This window comes from Gadus macrocephalus, chromosome 20 (assembly GCF_031168955.1).
Source record: "Gadus macrocephalus chromosome 20, ASM3116895v1".
Classification (NCBI taxonomy): domain Eukaryota; kingdom Metazoa; phylum Chordata; class Actinopteri; order Gadiformes; family Gadidae; genus Gadus; species Gadus macrocephalus.
In genome coordinates this window covers 11,711,876-11,737,159 of record NC_082401.1, presented here as the reverse complement: position 1 = coordinate 11,737,159, position 25,284 = coordinate 11,711,876, and the positions used below count along the sequence as shown (strand labels likewise).

The 25,284-nt window shown below is 51.2% G+C and overlaps 2 protein-coding genes across 7 annotated transcripts in view; both read right to left on the bottom strand.

Moving 5' to 3' along the window:
• Positions 1-337: 337 nt before the first annotated feature.
• On the bottom strand, positions 338-22,346 carry cobll1b (cordon-bleu WH2 repeat protein-like 1b). Of its 6 annotated transcripts, none has more exons than XM_060039167.1 (14): positions 22,265-22,346; positions 21,475-21,565; positions 10,578-10,727; positions 8,236-8,443; positions 7,077-7,302; positions 6,924-6,968; positions 6,599-6,690; positions 6,199-6,429; positions 4,877-5,045; positions 4,255-4,332; positions 3,268-3,466; positions 2,938-3,167; positions 1,303-2,819; positions 338-905 (listed from the first exon to the last, which is right to left on the bottom strand). In XM_060039167.1, exons 2-14 carry the CDS (start codon positions 21,537-21,539, stop codon positions 882-884), a joined length of 3,234 nt encoding a protein of 1,077 aa, XP_059895150.1. In that variant the 5' UTR covers positions 21,540-21,565; positions 22,265-22,346; the 3' UTR covers positions 338-881. The 6 variants fall into 6 exon arrangements, with proteins under 6 accessions (XP_059895150.1, XP_059895152.1, XP_059895151.1 ...); XM_060039169.1 differs by lacking the exon at positions 22,265-22,346 and adding an exon at positions 22,224-22,247; XM_060039168.1 differs by lacking the exon at positions 22,265-22,346 and adding an exon at positions 22,183-22,205.
• The window catches only part of slc38a11 (solute carrier family 38 member 11), a 21,644-nt gene continuing 18,621 nt past the window's right edge, over positions 22,262-25,284 (bottom strand). The window contains exon 13 of the mRNA XM_060039195.1: positions 22,262-22,337. The gene's annotated coding sequence lies outside the window, so the exon portion shown is untranslated. The remainder of the gene's footprint in view (positions 22,338-25,284) is intronic.

The window sequence follows — 25,284 nt, the reverse complement described above, 5'->3', positions numbered from 1 at the left end:
GTGACCTCCAACCCATGCAGTCGTTCACACGTCCTGCTTGTGTTTCAGCATCTTCTGTCCTCTCTCTCCTACCCCTACCCTTACCCCTAACCCTAACCCTAACCCTAACCCTAACCCTAACCCTGACCCTAACCCTGCTTGTGTTTCAGTATTTCCTGTCCTCTCTCTCCTATCCTTATTAAGAGACATAAAGCTGTGCAACATTCTGAGACAAGCTTTTGAAATGAGTGCTTGAGGTAAAATGATGTGTTGAGGGAAGAGTGGTTGAGCCAATAGGGAAACTCTGTTTGGTAGCAGACCGTTATCATTGCCAAAGTAACTTCCAAGAAGATAACAATGTTTTTCACGTAATCTTTATTAATGTCAACCCTTCTCTATAGAATCAGAGTCAGATTTTACATATCAGTATGTTTGCACATAGCTTAACCAAGAACCATCCTTTTTATATTAAAATACATATTTGAAGTGATCACTGAGGAAAATAAAACAGTTTAGTACCATAACCCAGGCTGGCTACAACATCTCCAGCTTAATTAGTCATTATCATCAGTACTGCGGTCGCTTGACCCTTCAAATCAACATCTAAGGACACTAAATAAAAGAATAAAGTTATTTTTAAATTATGTTTTTTTCCAAATAGAATAATATTCTCAGATAATGTTGTGCAAAGAAAAAAAAAAAACAGCAGTGAATAATAAATGTGCCTTCCTTTCATTTGTATAATAATAATGTATAGTTATTCAGAATGTATAACCATTCGGTTATTCATAATGTATAACCAAACAGTTATTTAAAATCATAATATATAACCAGTTATTCATAATGTCTAACCATACAGTTATTGCTAAGGGGGTCAGGAAGAGGTCGAGGAAGGCGTGTTTTCAGGGCCTGCTGGGCGACTCCACCTGACAGGTAAAGTAGAGAAGAACTCATTAAGACAGACAGACAGACAGACAGACAGACAGACAGACAGACACAGACAGACAGACAGACAGACAGACAGACAGACAGACAGACAGACAGACAGACAGACAGACAGACAGACAGACAGACAGACAGACACAGACAGACAGACAGACAGACAGACAGACAGACAGACAGACAGACAGACAGACAGGCAGACAGACAGACAGACAGACAGACAGACGGAGAGACGGACAAACGGACAGACAGACAGACAGACAGACAGACAGACAGACAGACAGACAGACAGACAGACAGACAGACAGACTAGGTTATAATGCGATACGTTGAAGGTAACTCTAATGACACTGAGAGACAGGCCTCCCGACCCACGCTCACCTGGCTGCTGGTCAGGTCCGGGGAGAACGGCGGCAAGGTCGGGGAGGCCGGAGAGGCTGACGCCTGGGAGGCTGAGGCTGAAGAGGCTGAGGCCTTGGACAGCGACTGGGTCCTCCTCACGGCGGAGGACACGGCCTGGGCGAAGCGGGACGGGGTGGAGGGGGTGTAGGGGCGGGGCGCCGTGAAGCTCCTCAGCTTGTCCAGGCTCAGCCCCGCGGTGGGCCCCCGCGACGCCCAGCCGCCCTGCCGGGGGGCCCCAGGGCCCCCCACGCCCCGGCCACCCGCAGCAGGGCCCTCAACAGCAGGGCCCCCCACACTCTCTGGGCCCTGCATGCCGGAGGGGGGGGCAGGAGGAGGGGCCTCGGCGGGGCGGGCCCCTGGGAGGGAGCTGAGCCTCCTCACCGCCGCAGAGCTGAGGGCGGGGGCGGTGCCGAGCGGGGGCCGGCGGAAGGACCCGGGCTTGGGTTTGGTCAGGGGCGGAACCTTCGCCTGCTTGACTGCACTGTGATTGGTCGGGGAGGCGTCCCCAGTGGTGGTCTGCTGAGGCAGAGGAGGGGGGCTGACAGCAGCGGTGCTGCCGGGGTCTCCTGCTGCCGCTCCAGGGGTCAGGAGACCGTCCTGCTCCTCCGGCGGGGGAGGCAGCCCCCCCTGTGCGTCTGGGTGGAGGGCCCCGGGTGGAGGCAGCCCCCCCTGTGCGTCTGGGTGGAGGGCCCCGGGTGGAGGCAGCCCCCCCTGTGCGTCTGGGTCGAGGGCCTCGTTAGGAGGCAGCCCCCCCTGTGCGTCTGGGTCGAGGGCCCCGGGTGGAGGAGGCGGCGGTTGCAGCGTCAGCTCCACCTCAAAGAACCGGAGCTTCTCCAGAGACTTCTGGGGCACGATGGTGTAGGTGGTCATGCCCACCTTGGGGATGTAGTCCCTCGTCAGTTCGTTGGAGGGTTTAGGCTTCACCTCAGCGTCAGGGGCCCGGCCAGACGGGAGCCCCCACTCCGAGGGGCCGCGGGGGGGGGCGGGGTCCGGGAGGGGGCGCTCCTCAACGGCCTCGCCTCTCCGTGACCCCGGCGATCCAGCAGGAACAGGCAGGGGAGGGGCTGCTGCCTCTCTTGGTGGAGCAGGAACAGGAAGGGGAGGGGCTGCTGCCTCTCTTGGTGGAGCAGGAACAGGAAGGGGAGGGGCTGTTGCCTCTCTTTGTGGAGCAGGAACAGGAAGGGGAGGGGCTGCTGCCTCTCTTGGTGGAGCAGGAATAGGAAGGGGAGGGGCTGCTGCCTCTCTTGGTGGAGCAGGAACAGGAAGGGGAGGGGCTGCTGCCTCTCTTGGTGGAGCAGGAACAGGAAGGGGAGGGGCTGTTGCCTCTCCTGTCTCCACTCCATGAGGGTGGGGTGAAGGTGGGGTTTGGGGCGGTGGTGGAGGTGGGGTTTGGGGCGGTGGTGGAGGTGGGGTTAGGGGCGGGGCTGGGGCGGGGCCCACGCTGCGTCTATGGCTTTCTAAAGGTTCCTCCGTCAGCACCTCGACCGGACCTCTCTCTGCAAGAGAACAAACAGACTAAGGACAAGCCAGCTGGGATCCCATTGGCTCCAAAACAGGAAGTCTATAAAATATTGATGATAACGAAGTCTGTATGAATATTAAAGAGTATCCTACCAGCAGGACCTTCCATCAAGACGGGGACCAGCCTGGCGTCCACTTCAACTACAGCGTCCCTCTCTGGCCGGGGGTCCACTACAGCGTCCCTCTCTGGCCGGGGGTCCACTACAGCGTCCCTCTCTGGCCTGGGGTCCACTACAGCGTCCCTCTCTGGCCGGGGGTCCACTACAGCGTCCCTCTCTGGCCGGGGGTCCACTACAGCGTCCCTCACTGTGTTCTGTGTTGACCTGTCAAACACACACAGCGTTAAGCATGTTTCGGATGTATTGGTACGCATAGCATTGCTCAGTAGCTTAGGAAGGAGGGAAGGTAACTAAGGGTTCGTACTTGCCATATGTGGACAGATCACCTGGCTGATCTCCACTGGTCCCGGCCGGCGTGGGGGCAGGCCCCTGGGGGCCCCCCGGGGGCGGGGCCACCGTGGAGAGGTCTGCTGACGGACAGGGCCCGCTCTGGTCCCTCGGCTGGGGGTCACAGAGGGGCGGGGCCTCCTCCTGCTCACTGATCCCCTCCAGGGTGCCGTTGCCTGGGGAGTCAGAGTACGTCCCTTCATAAACCCAATTCTTAAGAGCTTGTTTTCACCCACTTTCTTGCTTGGAGTTTAGTTCAGATACAAACAAAATCAAAGCAGAAATCTGGTCCTCTGCCTGAGTGTCTCTGTGACCCCTGAACGGGCTGCCCAGCGAGGCTGAGACCTCTTGGGCTCGCTGTGGTGACTCACAAAGTTCAGGGCTCAGCAGATGCTAAATCTCAGAGGATTATTCTGAAAAAAACATCAGAACGAACCTCAGAAACACCTCCCACCATCAATCTTTGACGAGAAGGTTGTGAGGCAGACATCCAATCAGAACGCAGCATGAGTTCGGTAGCTATCTGCGAATTATGGATGAACTGCCTTCAAATGTCCTATCTGATGTGATCCGAAACCCTTTGAGTTTTCAGTTGCCATACGTACGTTGGGCACCAGAGGGCGCCAGAGGCCACCGTTTAGGGCTTTGTAAATTGTTAGTTAGTCTTAGTTTTGTTATTTCCCGGTACGTGATTGGAGAATAACTACCGGGACGTAGAGGAGGAGGGAGGGGGGAGGAGGAAGAGGAGAAGCAGGAAGGAACGCATCGAGGTGGAAAGGAGGAAGGAATGATGAGAAGGATGAGGAAGTGGGTGAGGAGGAGTGGAGAAGGAGCAGGAAGAAGAGGAGGAGGAAGAGGAGGCGAGGTGGAGGAGCAGGAAGAAGAGGAGGAGGTTGGGGAGGAAGAGGAGGCAAGGAGGAGGAGAGGAGGAGGAAGAGAGGGGGAGTAGAAGGAGAACACTTGCTTGAGGAGTGTAGGATGAAACCTTGAGACGGAAAAAGGCAGAAGAAAACAGCAGATCTTCTAGCTCCTTCCACTGAGTCTGCAAACAGAAGCTGCTTCATTAATCATCTCTAACTAGCATTCGTCATGCATCATTTTCAACCTGTAAATCAGGACATGCCCTCTGATGTCGTCATGGCTCCCACTCCTGGTCTAGGAACACCTGGTCGTTTTTGGGTCTCGCTGGGAACCAAATTCTCCTGTTCCGAACCTATTCTATTTATTCTATTTTTGGTCTACTGCCTTGAACTCCAAATGAGGCATGTGAACCTGAGCTGAACCCGATCGATGTTGGTGAAAAAGGGAAAGGGCTCCAGATTGACGACAATGTGTTCTGCAGAATTAGGAGCTATGTGTTGGAATGACCACTAGATGGAGGTACAGTGCAATGTAAACATAAAGCTGAACCCTGAAAGGGGGGTGAAACTCAAATCTCTGTCTGCAGCCTCTCTTGTGTTGACTTTGAGGTCAAAGTGCAGATGTCTGAACAAGCAGATTATCAAGCAGTTGATGAAAGCATTCAAAATCAAACATTGAATGCAGAGGGAGTTCTGCACATCCTCACACATCAAGACCAGACCCACCTTGGGCACGGTCCTGGGACGAGGCCGGGTCCTGGGGAGAGGGCGGGTCCTGGGGAGAGGCCGGGTCCTGGGGAGAGGCCGGGTCCTGGACCCCCAATAGGGAGGAGGGCGGCGGTGGGGCCTTGCGTTTGATGCTCTTTGAGTCTGTAGACCCACGCCGCAAACCGGTCTGAGAGACAGAGACACCAGCTTTAGACCGGTCTGAGACAGAGACACCAGCTTCAGACCGGTCTGAGACAGAGACACCAGCTTCAGACCGGTCTGAGACAGAGACACCAGCTTTAGACCGGTCTGAGACAGAGACACCAGCTTTAGACCGGTCTGAGAGACAGAGACACCAGCTTTAGACCGGTCTGAGACAGAGACACCAGCTTTAGACCGGTCTGAGACAGAGACACCAGCTTCAGACCGGTCTCTGAGACAGAGACACCAGCTTTAGACCGGTCTGAGACAGAGACACCAGCTTGAGACCGGTCTGAGACAGAGACACCAGCTTTAGACCGGTCTGAGACAGAGACACCAGCTTTAGACCGGTCTGAGACAGAGACACCAGCTTTAGACCGGTCTGAGACAGAGACACCAGCTTTAGACCGGTCTCTGAGACAGAGACACCAGCTTTAGACCGGTCTGAGACAGAGACACCAGCTTTAGACCGGTCTGAGACAGAGACACCAGCTTCAGACCGGTCTCTGAGACAGAGACACCAGCTTTAGACCGGTCTGAGACAGAGACACCAGCTTTAGACCAGTCTCTGAGACAGAGACACCAGCTTTAGACCAGTCTCTGAGACAGAGACACCAGCTTTAGACCAGTCTCTGAGACAGAGACACCAGCTTTAGACCGGTCTGAGACAGAGACACCAGCTTTAGACCGGTCTGAGACAGAGACACCAGCTTTAGACCGGTCTGAGACAGAGACACCAGCTTCAGACCGGTCTCTGAGACAGAGACACCAGCTTTAGACCGGTCTGAGACAGAGACACCAGCTTGAGACCGGTCTGAGACAGAGACACCAGCTTTAGACCGGTCTGAGACAGAGACACCAGCTTTAGACCGGTCTGAGACAGAGACACCAGCTTTAGACCGGTCTCTGAGACAGAGACACCAGCTTTAGACCGGTCTGAGACAGAGACACCAGCTTTAGACCAGTCTCTGAGACAGAGACACCAGCTTTAGACCGGTCTGAGACAGAGACACCAGCTTGAGACCGGTCTGAGACAGAGACACCAGCTTTAGACCGGTCTGAGACAGAGACACCAGCTTTAGACCGGCCTGAGACAGAGACACCAGCCTTAGTCCTCCCCCCTGAGGCCCCCCCCTCACCTGGTCCTGGTCCGGGGAGCCGGGCTGGGCGCTGATTGGCCGCGGGCCGCGGGGCGGGGCGGGGCGGCTCTGGGGCGTGGCCCCGGGAGGCTGGGGGGCGCGCCTCTTCTTTGATGCCTCCAGGGACAGCTGGCGGTCGAGGGGAGAAGGGTGCATGCTGGGTAACGCCATGCTGAGAGGTCGCGGCTTGCTGACCAGGACTGGGGACGCCGGGGCGCTGGCCGTCGTTGGCTATCAAGTGCAAACATCCGACAGCCAATCAGGTCAGGATAAGAGCGGGCCAGAATAAACAAACGGCTGCTGCCTGGACCAATAGCCGACCCAGAGACAGCTCCTCCCCATGCAGGGTCTGTGGTCCTGGATGTCTACATGACTCTTAGGTGGAGTTACAGAACATTACCTGCTCTGATCTCTTCTTGCTTCTTCTGAACATGCTGAAGCCTTTGTTTTCCTTTTCCTGCTGGTTCTTATCTTTACCAAGTCTCAGCATCACTGGAAAATCACAATGATGGTGTTACAATGGAACATTACACTCACACACACACACACACACACACACACACACACACACACACACACACACACACACGCACACACACACACACACACACACACACACACACACACACACACACACACACACACACACACACACACGCACACACACACACACACACACACACACACACACACACACACACACACACACCTCATATTGCATCTACCTGACTGTGAGGGGGAGGCGGGGCACACAGGTGAATCAAGGTCATCTGAGGAACCAATCAAACGCAAGTTAGTGGGTAAAGTGATGTTGTGTCCACATGGCGGCGCTGTACAGAATATGATGATGAATACATGCATGGTCACACAGCAGCCACCTTTAGTGTCCCTGGCGTAGACGTCTCTGATGGCGTAGTCGTTGAGGGAGCTGGATAGGTCCAGGGGCCCGCGGGCGTCCGCATCGCGCAGCAGGATCGTCGTCTCCCTCTCAAACTCACATTTTTCACAGATGGCCGGGAGGAGTTCTGCCAGAGGAACGCGAGGGTTCACCCGCAGGATCGTCTTCTGGCTCCTCTTGTAGTTTATCACCATCCGAACCGTTTGCTGAAAATGCAGTTCATTAAGGAGCAGGTAGAGGGAGCAGCTACAGTTCATTAAGGAGCAGGTAGAGGGAGCAGCTACAGTTCATTAAGGAGCAGGTAGAGGGAGCAGCTACAGTTCATTAAGGAGCAGGTAGAGGGAGCAGCTACAGTTCATTAAGAAGCAGGTAGAGTTCATTAAGGAGCAGCTACAGTTCATTAAGGAGCAGGTAGAGGGAGCAGCTACAGTTCATTAAGAAGCAGGTAGAGTTCATTAAGGAGCAGGTAGAGGGAGCAGCTACAGTTCATTAAGGAGCAGCTACAGTTCATTAAGGAGCAGGTAGAGGGAGCAGCTACAGTTCATTAAGAAGCAGGTAGAGTTCATTAAGGAGCAGCTACAGTTCATTAAGGAGCAGGTAGAGTTCATTAAGGAGCAGGTAGAGTTCATTAAGGAGCAGCTACAGTTCATTAAGGAGCAGGTAGAGGGAGCAGCTACAGTTCATTAAGGAGCAGGTAGAGTTCATTGAGGAGCAGGTAGAGTTCATTAAGGAGCAGCTACAGTTCATTAAGGAGCAGCTACAGTTCATTAAGGAGCAGCTACAGTTCATTAAGGAGCAGCTACAGTTCATTTAGGAGCAGGTACAGTTCATTAAGGAGCCGGTAGAGTTCATTGAGGAGCAGGTAGAGTTCATTGAGGAGCAGGTAGAGTTCATTGAGGAGCAGGTAGAGTTCATTAAGGAGCAGCTACAGTTCATTAAGGAGCAGGTGGACTGCGGACACAGGGGATTGAACCCAGTGCCTTTGAGCCAGGGCTGGCCCCCCCTGCCCCCCCCCCCCCCTGTCCCCCCCCCCCTCCCTGTCCCCCCCCCCCCCTGCCCCTGGCTGCCCCCCTGGCGCCCCCCCTGCCCCCGTGCGCCCTCTATCCAGCTCCCCCCTCAGGGGAGAGCCGGGTCTGTACCTCTGGCATCGGGGGTCCGGCGGTTGTGTTCTTGTCCTCGTCTCCTTTGGCTCTCAGCAGAACCCGCTGGGCGCCCAGCGCTCCGATGCGGGCGTTGGGCTTGAACTTGACGTGCTTCCTGTTAGCGGTGACCAGCTCCAGGGTGTGGCTGGAGGGGCTGAGGTGGTACTGAGCACACAGCATGACCAGGAGGTCCATGAGGGGTTTGCTGAAAGACACACAGGAAACACATAGAAGACCCTGAGGCAGACGGGACGGCAGGAAATGATGGAGCAGCAGGCTAACAATACATGCTAGCAGTTCAATTGGACCAAGATACTTAAATGTTAAAAACATGCTAGTAGTAATAAAGGAGCTCCATACTTTAATAACGTTAATAACACATGCTCGGCTTCATAAAGGACTGTGTTACTTTAACATTAATAACATATTAGCAGTAATAAGGGATCGGTTTACTATAAGGTTAAAACCGAAAGAGTCCCCAGTGTTGACGGTGCTCTGGTACCTTTGGTACAAACACGCAGAAGAAGGGGAAAAAATGAAGCTAGGAATTTGATGCCTGATCCTTCTATATTGAATCACACAGTGGTTTGTCACAAGGCCAAAGGGCTTTCAGATATCGCCAAGGGAAAGGTTAAAGAACTGTGAGCATAGGGAGTGGGAGGGATAAGGGGTATCTTAAGTAAAGTTTGCCGGCGTCTAAGGCGAAGGTAAGCCTGTAAGGGCAGTGGTTGAAGGACAGAGAGACCTTGTGTCATGAAGCCGTATCCACATTGTGATTTATTGACACATGCTGCTCCCATTAGGAGTCCTCACTGGAAACCCCAGACAGCAGCTTCTCTGCTACTGCTTCCCAAAAGCAGAACAGAAACTCCAAATTCAGCCGTTCTCCAGGCGAGACGCTGGCAGCGGCCTGCCCTGAATGTGTGATTTCTCCGTTCCACCGGAGTAGCTGTAGAGACACCAAGCTGCAAACACACCCAACGCTGGCTGGTGCTTTCTACAGCAACCCTACTGCCAGACAGCATGACTCACTGCTGCACCCAAATCACTGTGCTGCTCCACCTAAATCACTGTGCTGCTCCAACTTACTCCACCCACTGTACTCCACCCAAATCAATGTGCTGCTCCACCTAACTCCACTCACTGTGCTCCTCCACCTAAATCCAGCCGCTGTGCTGCTCCACCCAAATCACTGTGCTGCTCCAACTAACTCCACCCACTGTGCTACTCCACCCAAATCACTATGCTGCTCCACCCAACTCCAGCCGCTGTGCTGCTCCACCCAAATCACTGTGCTGCTCCAACTAACTCCACCCACTGTGCTACTCCACCCAAATCACTATGCTGCTCCACCCAACTCCACTCACTCTGCTGCTCCACCTAACTCCTCAAACTCTGCTGCTCCACCTAACTCACGGTGCTGCTCCACCTAACTCCACCCACTGTGCTGCTCCACCTAACTCATCAAACTCTGCTGCTCCACCTAACTCATCAAACTCTGCTGCTCCACCTAACTCACTGTGCTGCTCCACCTAACTCAACCCACTGTGCTGCTCCACCCAAATCACTGTGCTGCTCCACTTAACTCATCAAACTCTGCTGCTCCACCCAGATCACTGTGCTGCTCCACCCAAATCACTGTTCAGCTCCACCTAACTCCACTCACTCTCCTGCTCCACCTAACTCATCAAACTCTGCTGCTCCACCTAACTCACTGTGCTGCTCCACCTAACTCCACCCACTGTGCTGCTCCACCTAACTCCACCCCCTGTGCTGCTCCACCCAAATCACTGTGGTGCTTCACCTAACTCATCAAACTCTGCTGCTCCACCTTAATGACTTTGCTGCTCCACCTAGCTCATCAAACTCTGCTGCTCCACCCATGATCCAGAGTTACCAGTATGGACCCCTGTTCCCATTCACACCACCCAAAGTTACCAGTATGGACCCCTGTTCCCATTCACACCACCCAGAGTTACCAGTATGGACCCCTGTTCCCATCCACACCACCCGTACAGGAAACCCTCTGGAACTCTTCAGGTTCCGACTGCAGTGAGGGTCTTAAAGGCCCTGAATGTCCCGACTCATCAATATGACGTGTTTATCTACAACATGGGGGTCCCCTGGGGGGCCGACGCTCCCGGAGAACCTGGGCCCCCAGGGCAGGAGGCGAACCCCCAAGGGCAGGAGGAGAACCCCCCAGGGCAGGAGGCGAACCCCCAAGGGCAGGAGGAGAACCCGGGGCCCCCAGGGCAGGAGGAGAACCCGGGGCCCCCAGGGCAGGAGGAGAACCCCCCAGGGCAGGAGGAGAACCCGGGCCCCCCAGGTCAGGGACTCACCTGCCGTGCACGCTGGTGGTCTTTTCCGCCCCTCCCGGTAGGACCACCACCAGGGCCAGCTCGTCCTGCTCCATGGGCCCCCCCCCGGGGTAGCGGGGATACGGGTCGCTCCGTTGGGGGGGAGGGGGCGCTTTGCTCTTGGTCGACGCCCTGTTGGGGGTGAAAGGAGAAGTGAATGAGGGGATGAGATGAGGTCATGAGGACGAGGAGCTCCTCCACGGGTCAGGAGTTGAAGACGCTCCTCTTCCACAGTACCTCCTCCCTCTGACTGATGGGCTGGGAGTGACTACAGCCAACGGAGCTGTTGGCTGGCCCACATATCAACCACCACCATCATCCTCTTCTGTTAGTAAAGAATGAACATCTAAGACGTTTTGGCCTCGGACTAACTGTTAACTAACTTACTACTACTACTAACTACCACAAGAAGAGTCTCTGTTCCGAGGCCAGACGATGTCAGAGCTGAGGTTGTGCCGGCGGTGTGAAGCAACATGAAAGAGTCAAGGCCAATTTAAAACCAGGTCACAAGACACCCAGAGACACAGTCATCTGGTCTCTGCAGGGCTGGAGCCACAGCCTCTCACAGCACTGCTCTCTTCAAGCTAGGGGCGACACACACAGGCTGTTTGCAGACTTAACAACAGTGCTGAGTGTCTTCTAGACGTAATAGTCGTAATTAGGGTTAGGGTTAGGGGTGAGGTTCGGGTTAGGGTTAGGGTTAGGGGTGAGGTTAGGGTTAGGGGAGAGGTTAGGGTTAGTGGTAAGGTTGATGCCTTAACGCTCGTTTGAGCGCAGGAGGGCTTGTTTGTTTTTATATTTGATGCTAATACTATATCACACAGGGTTAGGGTTAACCCTAACCCTAACCCTAACCCTTTGTTTTTATATTTGATACTAATACTATATCACACACACACATTCCATCTGAAGGTAAACCAAGGAACAGACCCCAGGTCCATGATGGTGGATGGGGTGGACCTAAGTGGGTGAGGGGGCCTGGGTGAAGGTGGGGTCTCCCAGTGGGCTACCAGACCCCCATGTGTCCGTGGGTGGTCAGGACCACTCCACTGGGGGAGGGGAGGGTCCTCAGCGTGAGGAATCCCAGCAATGCCCCCCCCCCCTCACTAAGCTATGGCTGCTTAAGATTACGAGTCTCTCCAAGATTCTTTTATGATTGATTTATTATATTAAGAGAGAAGAGTTTGGGCTTCAGCTTTAATAAAAACAAAACAATGCAATAATATTACAAAAAAGGTTGGATTTGTGTACAGTCGGGTGTGCATTGTGTGTGTGTGTGTGTGTGTGTGTGTGTGTGTGTGTGTGTGTGTGTGTGTGTGTGTGTGTGTGTGTGTGTGTGTGTGTGTGTGTGTGTGTGTGTGTGTGTGTGTGTGTGTGTGTGTGTGTGGCTCACAGGCAACAAGGGTGTGTGCTGTCGTTTAAAGGCCACGATCTTCTGAAACACCCACTCCCCACCACACAGCAACACCCTCTATGCTGTCACTGCAGACCTTCCCACCAGCAATAGAAGAGATGAATCAAAATGCTTTGTACCATACACACACACACACACACACACACACACACACACACACACACACACACACACACACACACACACACACACACACACACACACACACACACACACACACAGGGCAGTACATATTCTACATATTCTAACACTAAGCCTAAACTCCACATACTGAATTACAATTAACCCTTAACTAAACCAACTGAACCAACCCTAACCCTTAACTACACAAACTGAATTTCAAACACGAAGTCCGCTCACATACACACACATCATGTGTATCCGACAGGGAAAGCATATTTGCAGAATGCGTGAATGTCAACGTCATTGTGTTCTTCATGAGCCTGGTTGAACAGGATGTCTGGCCGACAGGAAAGTCACATGATGTATAAACAGCGCTGACACAGCGACCGTGGTCTCTGTGGCCCAGAGTGGCGTCTGATAAAGTGTGAGCAGACGGCATCAGGTGGAGCTAAAACTCCATCAAGGGTACAAGGTCTGACGGACGTTAGGAAGAACATGTAGACACATATTAACGTCCACAGTAGACTGACTGTACTACTTTACTGATTATTCCCATATGAATTAATTTATCGCCCCACCACCGATAAATAAATATCTATTGACATTTGTTAATGTTTAGTTGTTGCTTGTGATACCTAAATGCAGCTCTACACTGTGAATTCTGTCTTCAGCTTATAATGTTGCATCATTCTGTTGGCGCTGACTAGCTGCTGAAAGATGCTAGCCAGTTTATTTTTACAAGCTAATATTAGAATCATTAGGGAAACATGCGATGGGAAGACTCATCATGCCTCGAGCTCAAACCCATCATGTTTACATTCTCCACTGAGCCAAAGCCTGCTCTATGTGCTGTCATTAGGCCGGCATGTACGCAGACAGAAGACGGACCGGACTGTCTTTTTGGTTGTTTGGTTGGTTTAGATTCCTGCCGTCCCGCCGGTGTTCCCAGGAACCCAGGGCGTGTTTCTGAATGTTGGTGCAAGTTGCAGCTTGACCGGCTGAGCCTTCAGTCAACGGAGGGCTAGAGCTGTCTCCCCTGGAGGAGGGAGGCAACGCCTCCCAAAACAAGAATCTCCCAGGAGCACCGACGCGTTTCACAATACAGCGCCATGCAGGGAACAACCCAGTGGTTCTTTGACGGGTCAGGAACCGAGTTGCGATTCAGTTGGAGAACCTGACAATGCATACAACACTCCAAACCCTCTGGCAAATCCCTCAGTCTAGCAGGCACGCCGAAGTAGTCTTCTGGCTCCGGAGATGAAACAGTTTAAGACTAGTTTAAGACCAGATCGTGTGTAGAGCGGTAAGTGTCCCTCTATAGCGCGACTAACACAAACCTTAACAACAGGAACAATATGAGTCATGTGCAAAGTCCTGAAAAAAACTGATGCTTGAAGGTTGCCTCAACACCTTAAAACGTGAAAGCTTGTAAAATACCAGTCTGTGTTTCCATAAGGCTCCAGAATGATAATGATAATGAATTCAAGTCTGGAGGAGAGACAGATGTGAACGATAGTAAATTTGACTCTATGGTTTGAATCTTCAGGCAGATTCTCTGAATACCTTTGCACTTATGTCAGAGAAGGAAAGAGGGAGGGCTGGGAGAAGAATTAACAATTCTCCATGCTATACATCACACTTTCCAGTCCCACCTCCAACATATTAAAATGGGCTGGGTATGGTCATTGAAGCCGAACTCTGAGGAAATATATTGGTTTATGATTTTGCAGTGTTACAATATTTCCATAAAATCTAACAAAATAGACAGGAACAAACAACTAACGACAAAAAGGAACTAATTGGAAAGGATTCGAGTGAAACCTTAACTTCCATTGCACACTGTTCCCACTGGAAGTTTTAGGTGAACACTGGGAAGCGGGACCAGGTATAGTAAACGGGAGAGGCAGAGCAGGAGGCACGCTGAACAGGTCCAGGCAGGTTCTCCCGGACCGGGTAGAACCTTCTCTTTGTTGGTTAGAACGAAGTCCATGCCGTTCAGAGTGCATGTGGCTGCTGTAGCATGTCTGGAGCAGCTGGTGTAGCATTTAGCTCCCTGGGGGGTGGGGGGGGGGGGGGGGGGGGGGGGCACAAGAGGCCTCTAGTGCCACATGTGCAGAACAGGCCAATAGCAACCTTCTGGTCCTAGACAACCCCACCCATCTAGTCAGAAGCACCACCCTCCTCTAGTCACCACCACCCTCCTCTAGTCACCACCACCCTCCTCTAGTCACCACCACCCTCCTCTAGTCACCACCACCCCCTCTAGCCACCACCACCCTCCTCTAGTCACCACCACCCTCCTCTAGTCACCACCACCCTCCTCTAGTCACCACCACCCTCCTCTAGTCACCACCACCCCCTTTAGTCACCACCACCCCCTCTAGTCACCACCACCCCCTTTAGTCACCACCACCCCCTCTAGTCACCACCACCCCCTCTAGTCACCACCACCCCCTCTAGTCACCACCACCCCCTCTAGCCACCACCACCCTCCTCTAGTCACCACCACCCCCTCTAGCCACCACCACTCTCCTCTAGTCACCACCACCCTCCTCTAGTCACCACCACCCCCTCTGGTCACCACCACCCACCTCTGGTCACCACCACCCCCTCTGGTCACCACCACCCTCCTCTGGTCACCACCACCCCCTCTAGTCACCACCACCCCCTCTAGTCACCACCACCCTCCTCTGGTCACCACCACCCCCTCTGGTCACCACCACCCTCCTCTAGTCACCACCACCCCCTCTAGTCACCACCACCCTTCTCTAGTCACCACCACCCCCTCTAGTCACCACCACCCCCTCTAGTCACCACCACCCTCCTCCAGTCACCACCACCCTCCTCTAGTCACCACCCCCTCTAGTCACCACCCCCTCTAGTCACCACCCCCCCCTCTAGTCACCACCCCCCCCTCTAGTCACCACCCCCTCTAGTCACCACCACCCTCCTCTAGTCACCACCACCCTCCTCTAGTCACCACCCCCTCTAGTCACCACCACCCTCCTCTAGTCACCACCACCCTCCTCTAGTCACCACCCCCTCTAGTCACCACCCCCCCCCCTCTAGTCACCACCCTCATATGTGTGCTGACTTTGTACGTTGTTCTTTTCTCTGAGAGCTGCGGGTCAGGGACTGTACATCACTCTGTTTCCTAACAGAGAGTCGTACCTTAATGAGGTCCATGAGCGTTCTGAGACACTTTCAACAACATTGTCTGTGGCTACGTCTCTTGATGTGGTTATACACCTGACATTCCCATCATGCAAAATGGATGAGGTTCCCATGGGAGCGATGCAGATATTATGGGCTACATTCTATTTGTTTTATATTTTTTATCTGTTGTGGGAGGGAGCACAGGGGGGGGGGGGGGGGGGGGGGGGAGTACACGTATATTATGGCCTCAATCATTTAAAATATGATGGGGTGAATAAACTTTAAGGCTATTTGTTGGTGTGTGGGAACAACTGAAGGGGAAGGAGGAGGAGGGAGGGAGGAGGGAGGGAGGAGGGAGGGCGGAGGGAGGGCGGAGGGACGGAGGAGGGAGGGAGGAGGGACGGAGGAGGGTGGAAGGAGTGAGGGAGGGAGCGAGGAGGGAGGGAGAAGGGAGGGCGGAGTGAGGGAGGGAGGAGGGAGGGACGGAAGAGGGAGGAGGGAGGGAGGAGGAAGGAGGGAGGATGGAGGAGGAGAGGAGGAACGTAATCCCTGAGGAGAGACTAAACACAGTGCAGGGCCACAGCTGCTCAGTGATGAGAAGATCACAGTAAACACACTGGTCTCTGGAAAGACCTACACCGGAGAGACCAGAGAGACACCAGAGAGACACCAGAGAGAGTGACCAGAGAGACACCAGAGAGAGAGACCAGAGAGAGACAAGAGAGAGAGAGACAAGAGAGAGACCAGAGAGACACCAGAGAGAGAGACCAGAGAGACCCCAGAGAGACACCAGAGAGAGAGACCAGAGAGACACCAGAGAGAGACCAGAGAGACCCCAGAGAGATCAGAGAGACCAGAGAGACCCCAGAGAGATCAGAGAGACACTAGATAGAGAGACCAGAGAGAGATCAGAGAGACACCAGATAGAGAGACCAGAGAGACACCAGAGAGAGAGACCAGAGAGACATCAGAGAGAGAGACCAGAGAGAGAGACTAGAGGGACACCAGAGAGACACCAGAGAGACCAGAGAGAAACCAAAGAGAGAGACCAGAGATACACCAGAGAGACACCAGAGAGACACCAGAGAGAGAGACCAGAGGGACACCAAAGAGAGAGAGAGAGAGAGAGAGAGAGAGAGAGAGAGAGAGAGAGAGAGAGAGAGAGAGAGAGAGAGAGAGAGAGAGAGAGAGAGAGAGAGAATACTGACCCTGAGAATCCCCCTCCCCCACTTCCTTCATCACCATCCACAAAACAAACTTTTTCCCACAACGTCTGCCGCGGCAACACAAAGGTACGAGGGGATACGACTAGCACTATACTAGTTAGTACTAGCACCATACTAGTTAGTACTAGCACTATACTAGTTAGTACTAGCACTATACTAGTTAGTACTGGCACTATACTAGTTAGTACTAGCACTATGCTAGTTAGTACTAGCACTATACTAGCACTATACTAGTCAGTAATAGCACTATACTAGTGAGTACTAGCACTATACTGGTCAGTACTAGCACTATACTAGTTAGTACTAACACTATACTAGTGAGTACTAGCACTATACTAGTTAGTACTAGCACTATACTAGTGAGTACTATCACTACACTAGTGAGTACTAGCACTATACTAGTTAGTACTAGCACTATACTAGTGAGTACTAGCACTATACTAGTGAGTACTAGCATTATACTAGTCGGTACTAGCACTATACTAGTTGGTACTAGCACTATACTAGTGAGTACTAGCACTATACTAGTTGGTACTAGCACTATACTAGTGAGTACTAGCACTATACTAGTTAGTACTAGCACTATACTAGTGAGTACTAGCACTATACTAGTGAGTACTAGCACTAAACTAGTTAGTACTAGCACTATACTAGTGAGTACTAGCACTATACTAGTGAGAACTAGCACTATACTGGTCAATACTAACACTATACTAGTGAGAACTAGCACTATACTAGTTGGTACTGGCACTATACTAGTGAGTACTAGCACTATACTAGTGAGTACTAGCACTATACTAGTGAGTACTAGCACTATACTAGTGAGAACTAGCACTATACGAGTTGGTACTGGCACTATACTAGTGAGAACTAGTGTTAATGCTACAACCCCAACATGATGCTAAAGCGGTTAGCTGCAGCATCAGGTGGCTATCCCCCAGACGGGGAACCCAGCAGCAGCTGAACACAGAGTTCAACCTCCGACTGCTCTATGAGTTAGTCTGAGTTGGTCTGAGTTAGTCTGAGTTGGTCTGAGTTAGTCTGAGAGTTAGAGTGAGTTAGTCTGAGTTAGTCTGAGAGTTAGAGTGAGTTAGTCTGAGTTGGTCTGAGTGAGTCTGAGTAGGTCTGAGTTAGTCTGAGAGTTAGTCTGAGTGAGTCTGAGTTGGTTTGAGTTAGTCTGAGAGTTAGTCTGATTTAGTCTGAGAGTTAGTGTGAGTTAGTCTGAGAGTTAGTCTGATTTAGTCTATGAGTTAGTCTGAGTTGGTCCGAGTTAGTCTGAGAGTTGGTCTGATTTAGTCTGAGAGTAAGTGTGAGTTAGTCTGAGTTAGTCTGCGAGTTAGTCTAAATTAGTCTGAGTGGTAGTCTGAGTTAGTCTGGGGACAGATGATTGTTTGGACTTGTAGATGGGACATTGCGACCACAGTGACATCACCACGGACACGAAGAGGGCCTGATTCCTACCAGACTAACATTTAGGCAGACAGGCCAGAGAAGACAGCGGTCGAGGTTCTCCCCTCCAGTCATAATTGCAGCTCTGACACTGGGTCCATTGTCTCCCAGCGAGGCATTTATCAGAGAGAGGCATGCTTCATCCCCTCTGGCCGGTCACATGAAGAGAGCAGGCTCCAAGGGGAGCCCCCGACAGTAGCCCCTCATTATGAGGCTCCAGGACCCAGTAGCCCCCCATGATGAGGCTCCAGGACCCAGTAGCCCCCCATGATGAGGCTCCAGGACCCAGTAGCCCCCCATGATGAGGCTCCAAGACCCATGAGCCCCCCATTATGAGGCTCCAGGACCCAGTAGCCCCCCATGATGAGGCTCCAGGACCCAGTAGCCCCCCATGATGAGGCTCCAGGACCCAGTAGCCCCCCATGATGAGGCTCCAGGACCCAGTAGCCCCCCATGATGAGGCTCCAGGACCCATGAGCCCCCCATTATGAGGCTCCAGGACCCAGTAGCCCCCCATGATGAGGCTCCAGGACCCATGAGCCCCCCATTATGAGGCTCCAGGACCTAGTAGCCCCCCATTATGAGGCTCCAGGACCCATGAGCCCCCCATGATGAGGCTCCAGGACCCAGTAGCCCCCCATGATGAGGCTCCAGGACCCATGAGCCCCTCATTATGAGGCTCCAGGACCCATGAGCCCCTCATTATGAGGCTCCAGGACCCAGTAGCCCCCCATGATGAGGGTCCAGGACCAGTCCCCCTCATAAGAGGAGTAGCCCCATGTTCAGGGTCCTGGTCCTCCTCCTGAGAGAGGCCTTGCAAGAAGGATGGGAAGGAGCGTTGCACTTTAAGAAGGCCCAATCTGTGAATGCACTGCAGGGTCTACTGAAGCACTGCAGGGTCTACTGAAGCACTGCAGGGTCTACTGAAGCACTGCAGGGTCTACTGAAGCACTGCAGGGTCTACTGAAGCACTGCAGGGTCTACTGAAGCACTGCAGGGTCTACTGAAGCACTGCAGGGTCTACTGAAGCACTGCAGGGTCTACTGATGCACTGCAGAAAATGATTGATAGACGACTGGTCCAAATGTCTCTACCGTGCTTCATAATAGCTGTATTTGGACTACTGGTAGTACTAGTAGTAGTATCTATGTTTTAGTGTATGAACCACAGTAAAATGTCTTAAAATATTGCACTTTAAAGGAAAGAATCCAATCCCAGCCATGAGTGACTAGCACAAGCAGAATGTAAGTGTAGCAGATACCGTCTGACCAGAGGACAAACTTTGATAACAGAGGTTGAACAAATCAAGTCGTTAGCTTTGTGTTGTTCCCACTCCGCACATCAATCTGTCAATGTGATTCCTGATAAGCACAAGTTGCTATTGAGAACATACAATGAGCAAATTCATCTGAAACGCAATCAGAATGCAGTGAGGCCGGAGGTGGGAGGACTCCAGCTGCTATGTGCTGGAAGGAGAGGAGAGTGGACAAAGGCAGGCCAAACCCGTCCTACCTCTTCTGCCACAAGTGCACAAGGGCAAGGGATTCTGGGGAAAAGTGAATAATAAATCACAGAATAGGTCGATAAACCAAATTGTGTAAAAAGATATGTTTCAATGTTTCCCTAATAACTATAAATTATTGCTTGTAATTGCCAGAAGTGACCAGCAGTAGGCGCTCATGGGGTTTCCGGTCAGTGAGTTGGCTTCCACTGGATGGCTCGCTCCTCGCCCGCCATCACATTGTTTCAATGTGTGGCAGAAGAAAGTCCCGCCCTTCGGCAGGGACCTGGGAGCCTACGAGGACACTGCTAGAGGTCTTCAGAAAGGCTTGCTTGTTCTGCCACTGTTTACAGTTATCATTGCTGGTTATGGGAGGGAATGCAATAGGAATGGTCCTTCAGTATGAAGTTTGGTCCATGGCTCACGCCGTAGTTTCATGGCTGTGTGTCATTTGAGCAGCTGAAAACAGGGTTTGGAAGAGGCTGTTGGATCCACAATAGCATCAGCATGAGATCAGGACTCGAGGTGTGTCCATTCCTCATGACTGGTTTCACAACCTTTTGGAATTCAAAACTGGAATAGGTACGGAAGGGGAGAGAGAATCGGTTTGAAACATGTGCTGCATCAGAATCACAACTGAGGAGGAACTTTTTGAGGACGTTTTTTCCCCTCTGCTGTGACGGAGGAACAGAAGAGCCTTTCTGTGGGCCGCAGAATAACAAACACAGCGTTGGTGGCGGGTCACATGACACAGAAGCCGGCCTCAGAGGCAGCGGCTTAATCCACAAGAAGCCACACATGACGGAGATCCTCCTACTGCACCACCTGAAGCTCTTATGGGTGGTGCTGGGGTTCTGCACCACCTGAAGGTCTTATGGGTGGTGCTGGGGTACTGCACCACCTGAAGGTCTTATGGGTGGTGCTGGGGTACTGCACCACCTGAAGGTCTTATGGGTGGTGCTGGGGTTCTGCACCACCTGAAGGTCTTATGGGTGGTGCAGTCTTATGGGTGGTGCAGTCTTATGGGTGGTGCTGGGATTCTCCACATCATATTCAGATCTGATCCGTATCTTGGGAGCAGGTGAACTTGAGGGCTGGACTTATTATACAACCTCAGACATCACGTCTCCAAAGAGGTGCTAGTTTGCACAAATGGAAATCTACGCAGGGCTTCACGGCATGGGCATGTGCGTCTGTTTGCATCTCAAGTTGAATGGAGCTGTCTCACTGTCACCCTGTCTCACCACTCTGCCACCTTGCTCCTCTGACTGCACTAAAGGAGCATCCTGAAGTAAACCCTTATGGAAACTATCAAAGCCGCGAAGGGCTTAACACACTGACATCACCTTCCCATTATGTGACATCATCCAAACCTCCACCTTTAGGTGACATCATCTCCACCTTCAGGTGACATCATACAAACCTCCACCTTTAGGTTACTTCATCTCCACAATGATGGAACACTCCAACACCGTGTCAGATGCTGCACAGAGTCATCAACTGATCCCATATCCCAGGGACTGTACCATGATAAATCAATACCTAACAAAGTATATACTACACTACTACACACCATGCCATCATTTTGGCAGAAGCCTGAGAGAGAGAGAGAGAGAGAGAGAGAGAGAGAGAGAGAGAGAGAGAGAGAGAGAGAGAGAGAGAGAGAGAGAGAGAGAGAGAGAGAGAGAGAGAGAGAGAGAGAGAGAGAGAGAGAGAGAGAGAGATTGCAGGATGCTAAATAGTTTACTCTCCAAGTTTCCCATGGCCTCTACATAGGGTCTCTATGAGACTTAGAGCAGGAAATGAGTCTAAAGGTCGAAGCTTCAACTGGGACTTGACATTCGGTTCGAGTCAGAAAGAGCTGCAACATGTTGGGCACTATTTGTATTTTAATGTGTTACATATGAGGTATAGGCCTTTGTGTAATTATTATTTAGACTTCTCAATCCCGAACGACCTTCTGTGTGATAAACCCCCAGACTCCGTAAGACCAACAGGCAACAGCCGTACCTCAGTCCGGAGCCCCGTCGGCCGGAGGAGCTCGGCGGTCCCTGCTCCTCCATGAAGACGTTCATCGTCGAGTCTCCAAACTGATCGGACACTATGAAAGGAATCAGTCACATAATAAGTCGATGTGCTCACGGGACGTTTTAAAGTTGCATGAGGTCATTTCTCTGGACTATCTTCATGTAGTTCCCTGCTGTCTAATGGCTCTTATAGGGAATCAGTTCTTTCTACAACGCCCTTATGCAGAATAAAAGGTGTCCGTAGCAAACATTTTCTGAACAATACTTAAATGTTCCGTACCTTCCTGGGTTCCCGTCTATGTCCTCAGGTTGTTCTCCTCTGTTCTCAGTAGCCGGAGCATTATCCCATCTCCCGTAGACTGGGTCTCCCTTTACACAGCCGTCTCTCCCCTTACAACGCGCGGTCTCCCTTTATACAGCTCAGTCTCTCTCCTCACCACTGCCGGTTCTCCCTTTATACAGACCAGTTTTTTCCCCGCCCTCACCACCACCACTGGGTCTCCCTTTATACAGCCCAGCCTCTCTCCTCACCACTGCCGGGTCTCCCTTTATACAGCCCAGTCTCTCTCCTCACAACTTTCTGTCGGAACACCAACGCGCCTTAAGTCCGTAATGTTGCAGCCGAGACTCGGTGGGCCGTCTATGGTCCACTTCCCCTTTCGGTGTCCCGGCTGTCTATGGTCCAGCTCACCTCCCCTCTTGGTGTCCCGGGCTGTCTATGGTCCAGCTCACCTCCCCTCTCGGTGTCCCGGGCCGTCTATGGTCCAGCTCACCTCCTTCTTGGTGTCCCGGGCCGTCTGTGGTCCAGCTCAACTCCCCTCTTGGTCTCTTTGGGCGGCGTATTATCTCAGTCTCTGAGAAGTTGACTCAGTAACGACGTGACACACCCATGTAGGCCTACTGTTTAATTAACGCAAACATACAAATCATTTTAATAAGGATTTGCTTCACTTTATTTGCCAACAGCGGCACCGTGTGGTAGATTAGGAAATCTCTTAATCAGGCGATACATAATAGCAACGCACAATGTTAGTGTATGTAGATCAAGGGTCAGCAACCTTTTCTACATGCAGTGCCAGTGACATTTTCTCGTTAATGAGTGTGCCTTAAAGGAACCCAGTGCAACTTTCGAGGCTTAAAAATAAACATTAAATTTCTAGTCTTTTTTACACGTAGTAAGTTTCAATAACTCCATACCATTACATACCGACATTTAAGCAGCAAAGATGAGACGTCGTTGTGTGGTGAGAACTGATACAAAATCGATAACAACAACAATGCCGCCATTTTCTTTATTTTTTGTAACCTACAATAAATAAAGCAGGCTTCCAGTCAATGGAAAAATGGCTTCTCCCCACCAGCGATTGTTGTGGTTTACGATTTTCTATCAGTTCTCACCACACAACGACGTCTCATCTTTGCTCCTTGAATGTCGATATGTAATGGTATGGAGTTATTGAAACTTACTACGTGTAAAAAAGACTAGAAATTGAATGTTTATTTTTCATTGAATGTTTACATAAAGTTGCACTGGGTGCCTTTAAGCAACAATCTATTAAATATTAAGCTGAATTATGACACAGGCACACAGCGACCAAAAACATTTCCAGAAGTGCTGGAATTGTATAATTTCCATATAGTCCACAATCATGCATCAACATTTTAAATGTTTTTTTTTTTGTTATATTTGCTACATTGGCTTATACATTATAATAACATATGTCCGATCTTAAAACACCACTTTCAGAAACTCATTCAAAAATATATTTGCACTGTGAGAAATGTAAAAAACAAGAATTTATGAGAATGTTGGATGCATCCACATCAATATCTTTAAGACATGTACAGCTTTGCAAAACCATGTGAAGGCGATGCATACAGGCCACTTGCAGCAATATTTGGGCATAACGAAATGCCCAAAACAGAATAAAGTGCAAAAAAATCAGTAGTAATAATTATGCTGCTGTATTCTTCAGTTACAATTTTTAATAATAATAATAAAATAGAAAATATATACACATATCATTTTTTTGAAAGTGTTCCAATGATTATGCTGCCACTTGCCAGTGGTGGCACGCGTGCCTAGGGTTGCAGAACCCTGGTGTAGATCATTTGGTGAAATGATTATGCAGTTTGTTCATTATGAGCCACCAGAGCCACCCTCTTGCCTCATCCAATCAGAATGCCCGGTGGCCTAGTTCATTTTTACCTCTTGTATGTATCGGGGTTCAGTCATCGAATGCTTGGATTAAATACAGTCGTTTACAGTGGCGGTTCTACGTCCAGTTACGCCCCAGGCCAGACTTCCTCCAAGCGGGGGGGGGGGGGTTATCATGACCCTACGGACTTCAGTGGGGATTCATTCCGTCTGTGCCGGCACCTTCTCAACGAGCATGTGCGCCTGCAGCCAGAGGTGGCGCCAAAATACCAATTCCCCACACAGTGTTATGTACTTCATTGAAAACCGCTTCGCAACGCGTTTTTATTTTCTGCTCGTGGCTCCCCCCATGTGATTTGGCGCTCCCCACAAATATGGCGACCCGGGCGGCTGCCTGGTTCAACAGTGCCTAAAACCGCCACTGGTCGTTTATACTCCGTGTGATCCTTGACTCATACCAACCCATACAAACTCTCTATGTCAGAAGCGATTACGGACTTCTCGCCAGTTTTTTTTTTCTCTTCTTTTTTCACTCTTCGTTGAACAACCTGTTGCAATTAACCGTGCTAATAGCTATCACCAGTTCACAACGTTATTTTCCTTTCCCCGCCATGATGCCGTTGGATTTCGCAGACCAGACCCTCTCGTTTTTGATGAAAATATCACAGAGAATTGGCGTATTTTTAAGCGGGAGTATGATATTTGTATTGCTCCCACACACTCAGACAAGACAGCAAAGACCCAGGCTTATATCCTTTTCAACATTGCTGGTCCAGAAGCCATCGAACGATGGCGGTCTTTTGCCTACTCTGCTGAAGTGCGCGCGCCAGGAGATGATGGAGGGATCATTACTGCAGCTGAATCTAGAGAGGACCCTGAATGTTTGAAGGAAAAGTTGAACACGACGCAAACTTGATAAAATTGCTTGAAGAGGCACGGTAGGTCAATCTCGGGGTAAACCCAGACAAGTGTAAATTTTGCCTGGCCCAAGTAGCTAACGCAGGCCACATCTTCACAAGCAACGGCCTTAAAGCGGACCCGCCTAAAACTTTGGCGATCAATGACATGCCAGTCCCCACGGATCTGACCTCACAACAACGCTTCCTGGGTATGGTCAACTACCTTAGCAAGTACATCCCAAATTTCAGCATTGCAGTGCCCCTTAGGCAACTCACCCGCAAAGAGACAGCATGGTGCTGGTTTCAACAGTATCAAGAAGCTTTCAAGCGCCTCAAATCATGCCCGTCTAGCCCACCAGTACTGGCATGTTACAATGTCAAGGACCCAGTTACACTGACTTGTGACGCGTCATGTTATGGACCAGGAGCAGCATCTTTACAGAACGGTAAACCAGTAGCCTTCGCGTCGCGTGCTCTCACAGACACTGAGACGCGATACGCTCAAATAGAATAGAAGCTTCTAGCGGTTGTGTTTGCCTCCACAACATTCAGAGACTATGTTTACGGAAAGCCCAAATCGTAGAAACCGACGTCCAGCCCTAAGTGACCAGCAGGCCTAAAGATCCATCTTTTTAGAAAAGCCTTGGGCTAAACTGCTATTTTAAATGATTATTTTTTCTCTGTTATTTTTCTTTTTAGTCTAGTTGGTCTATTATGTTGTATTTATCATTTAATG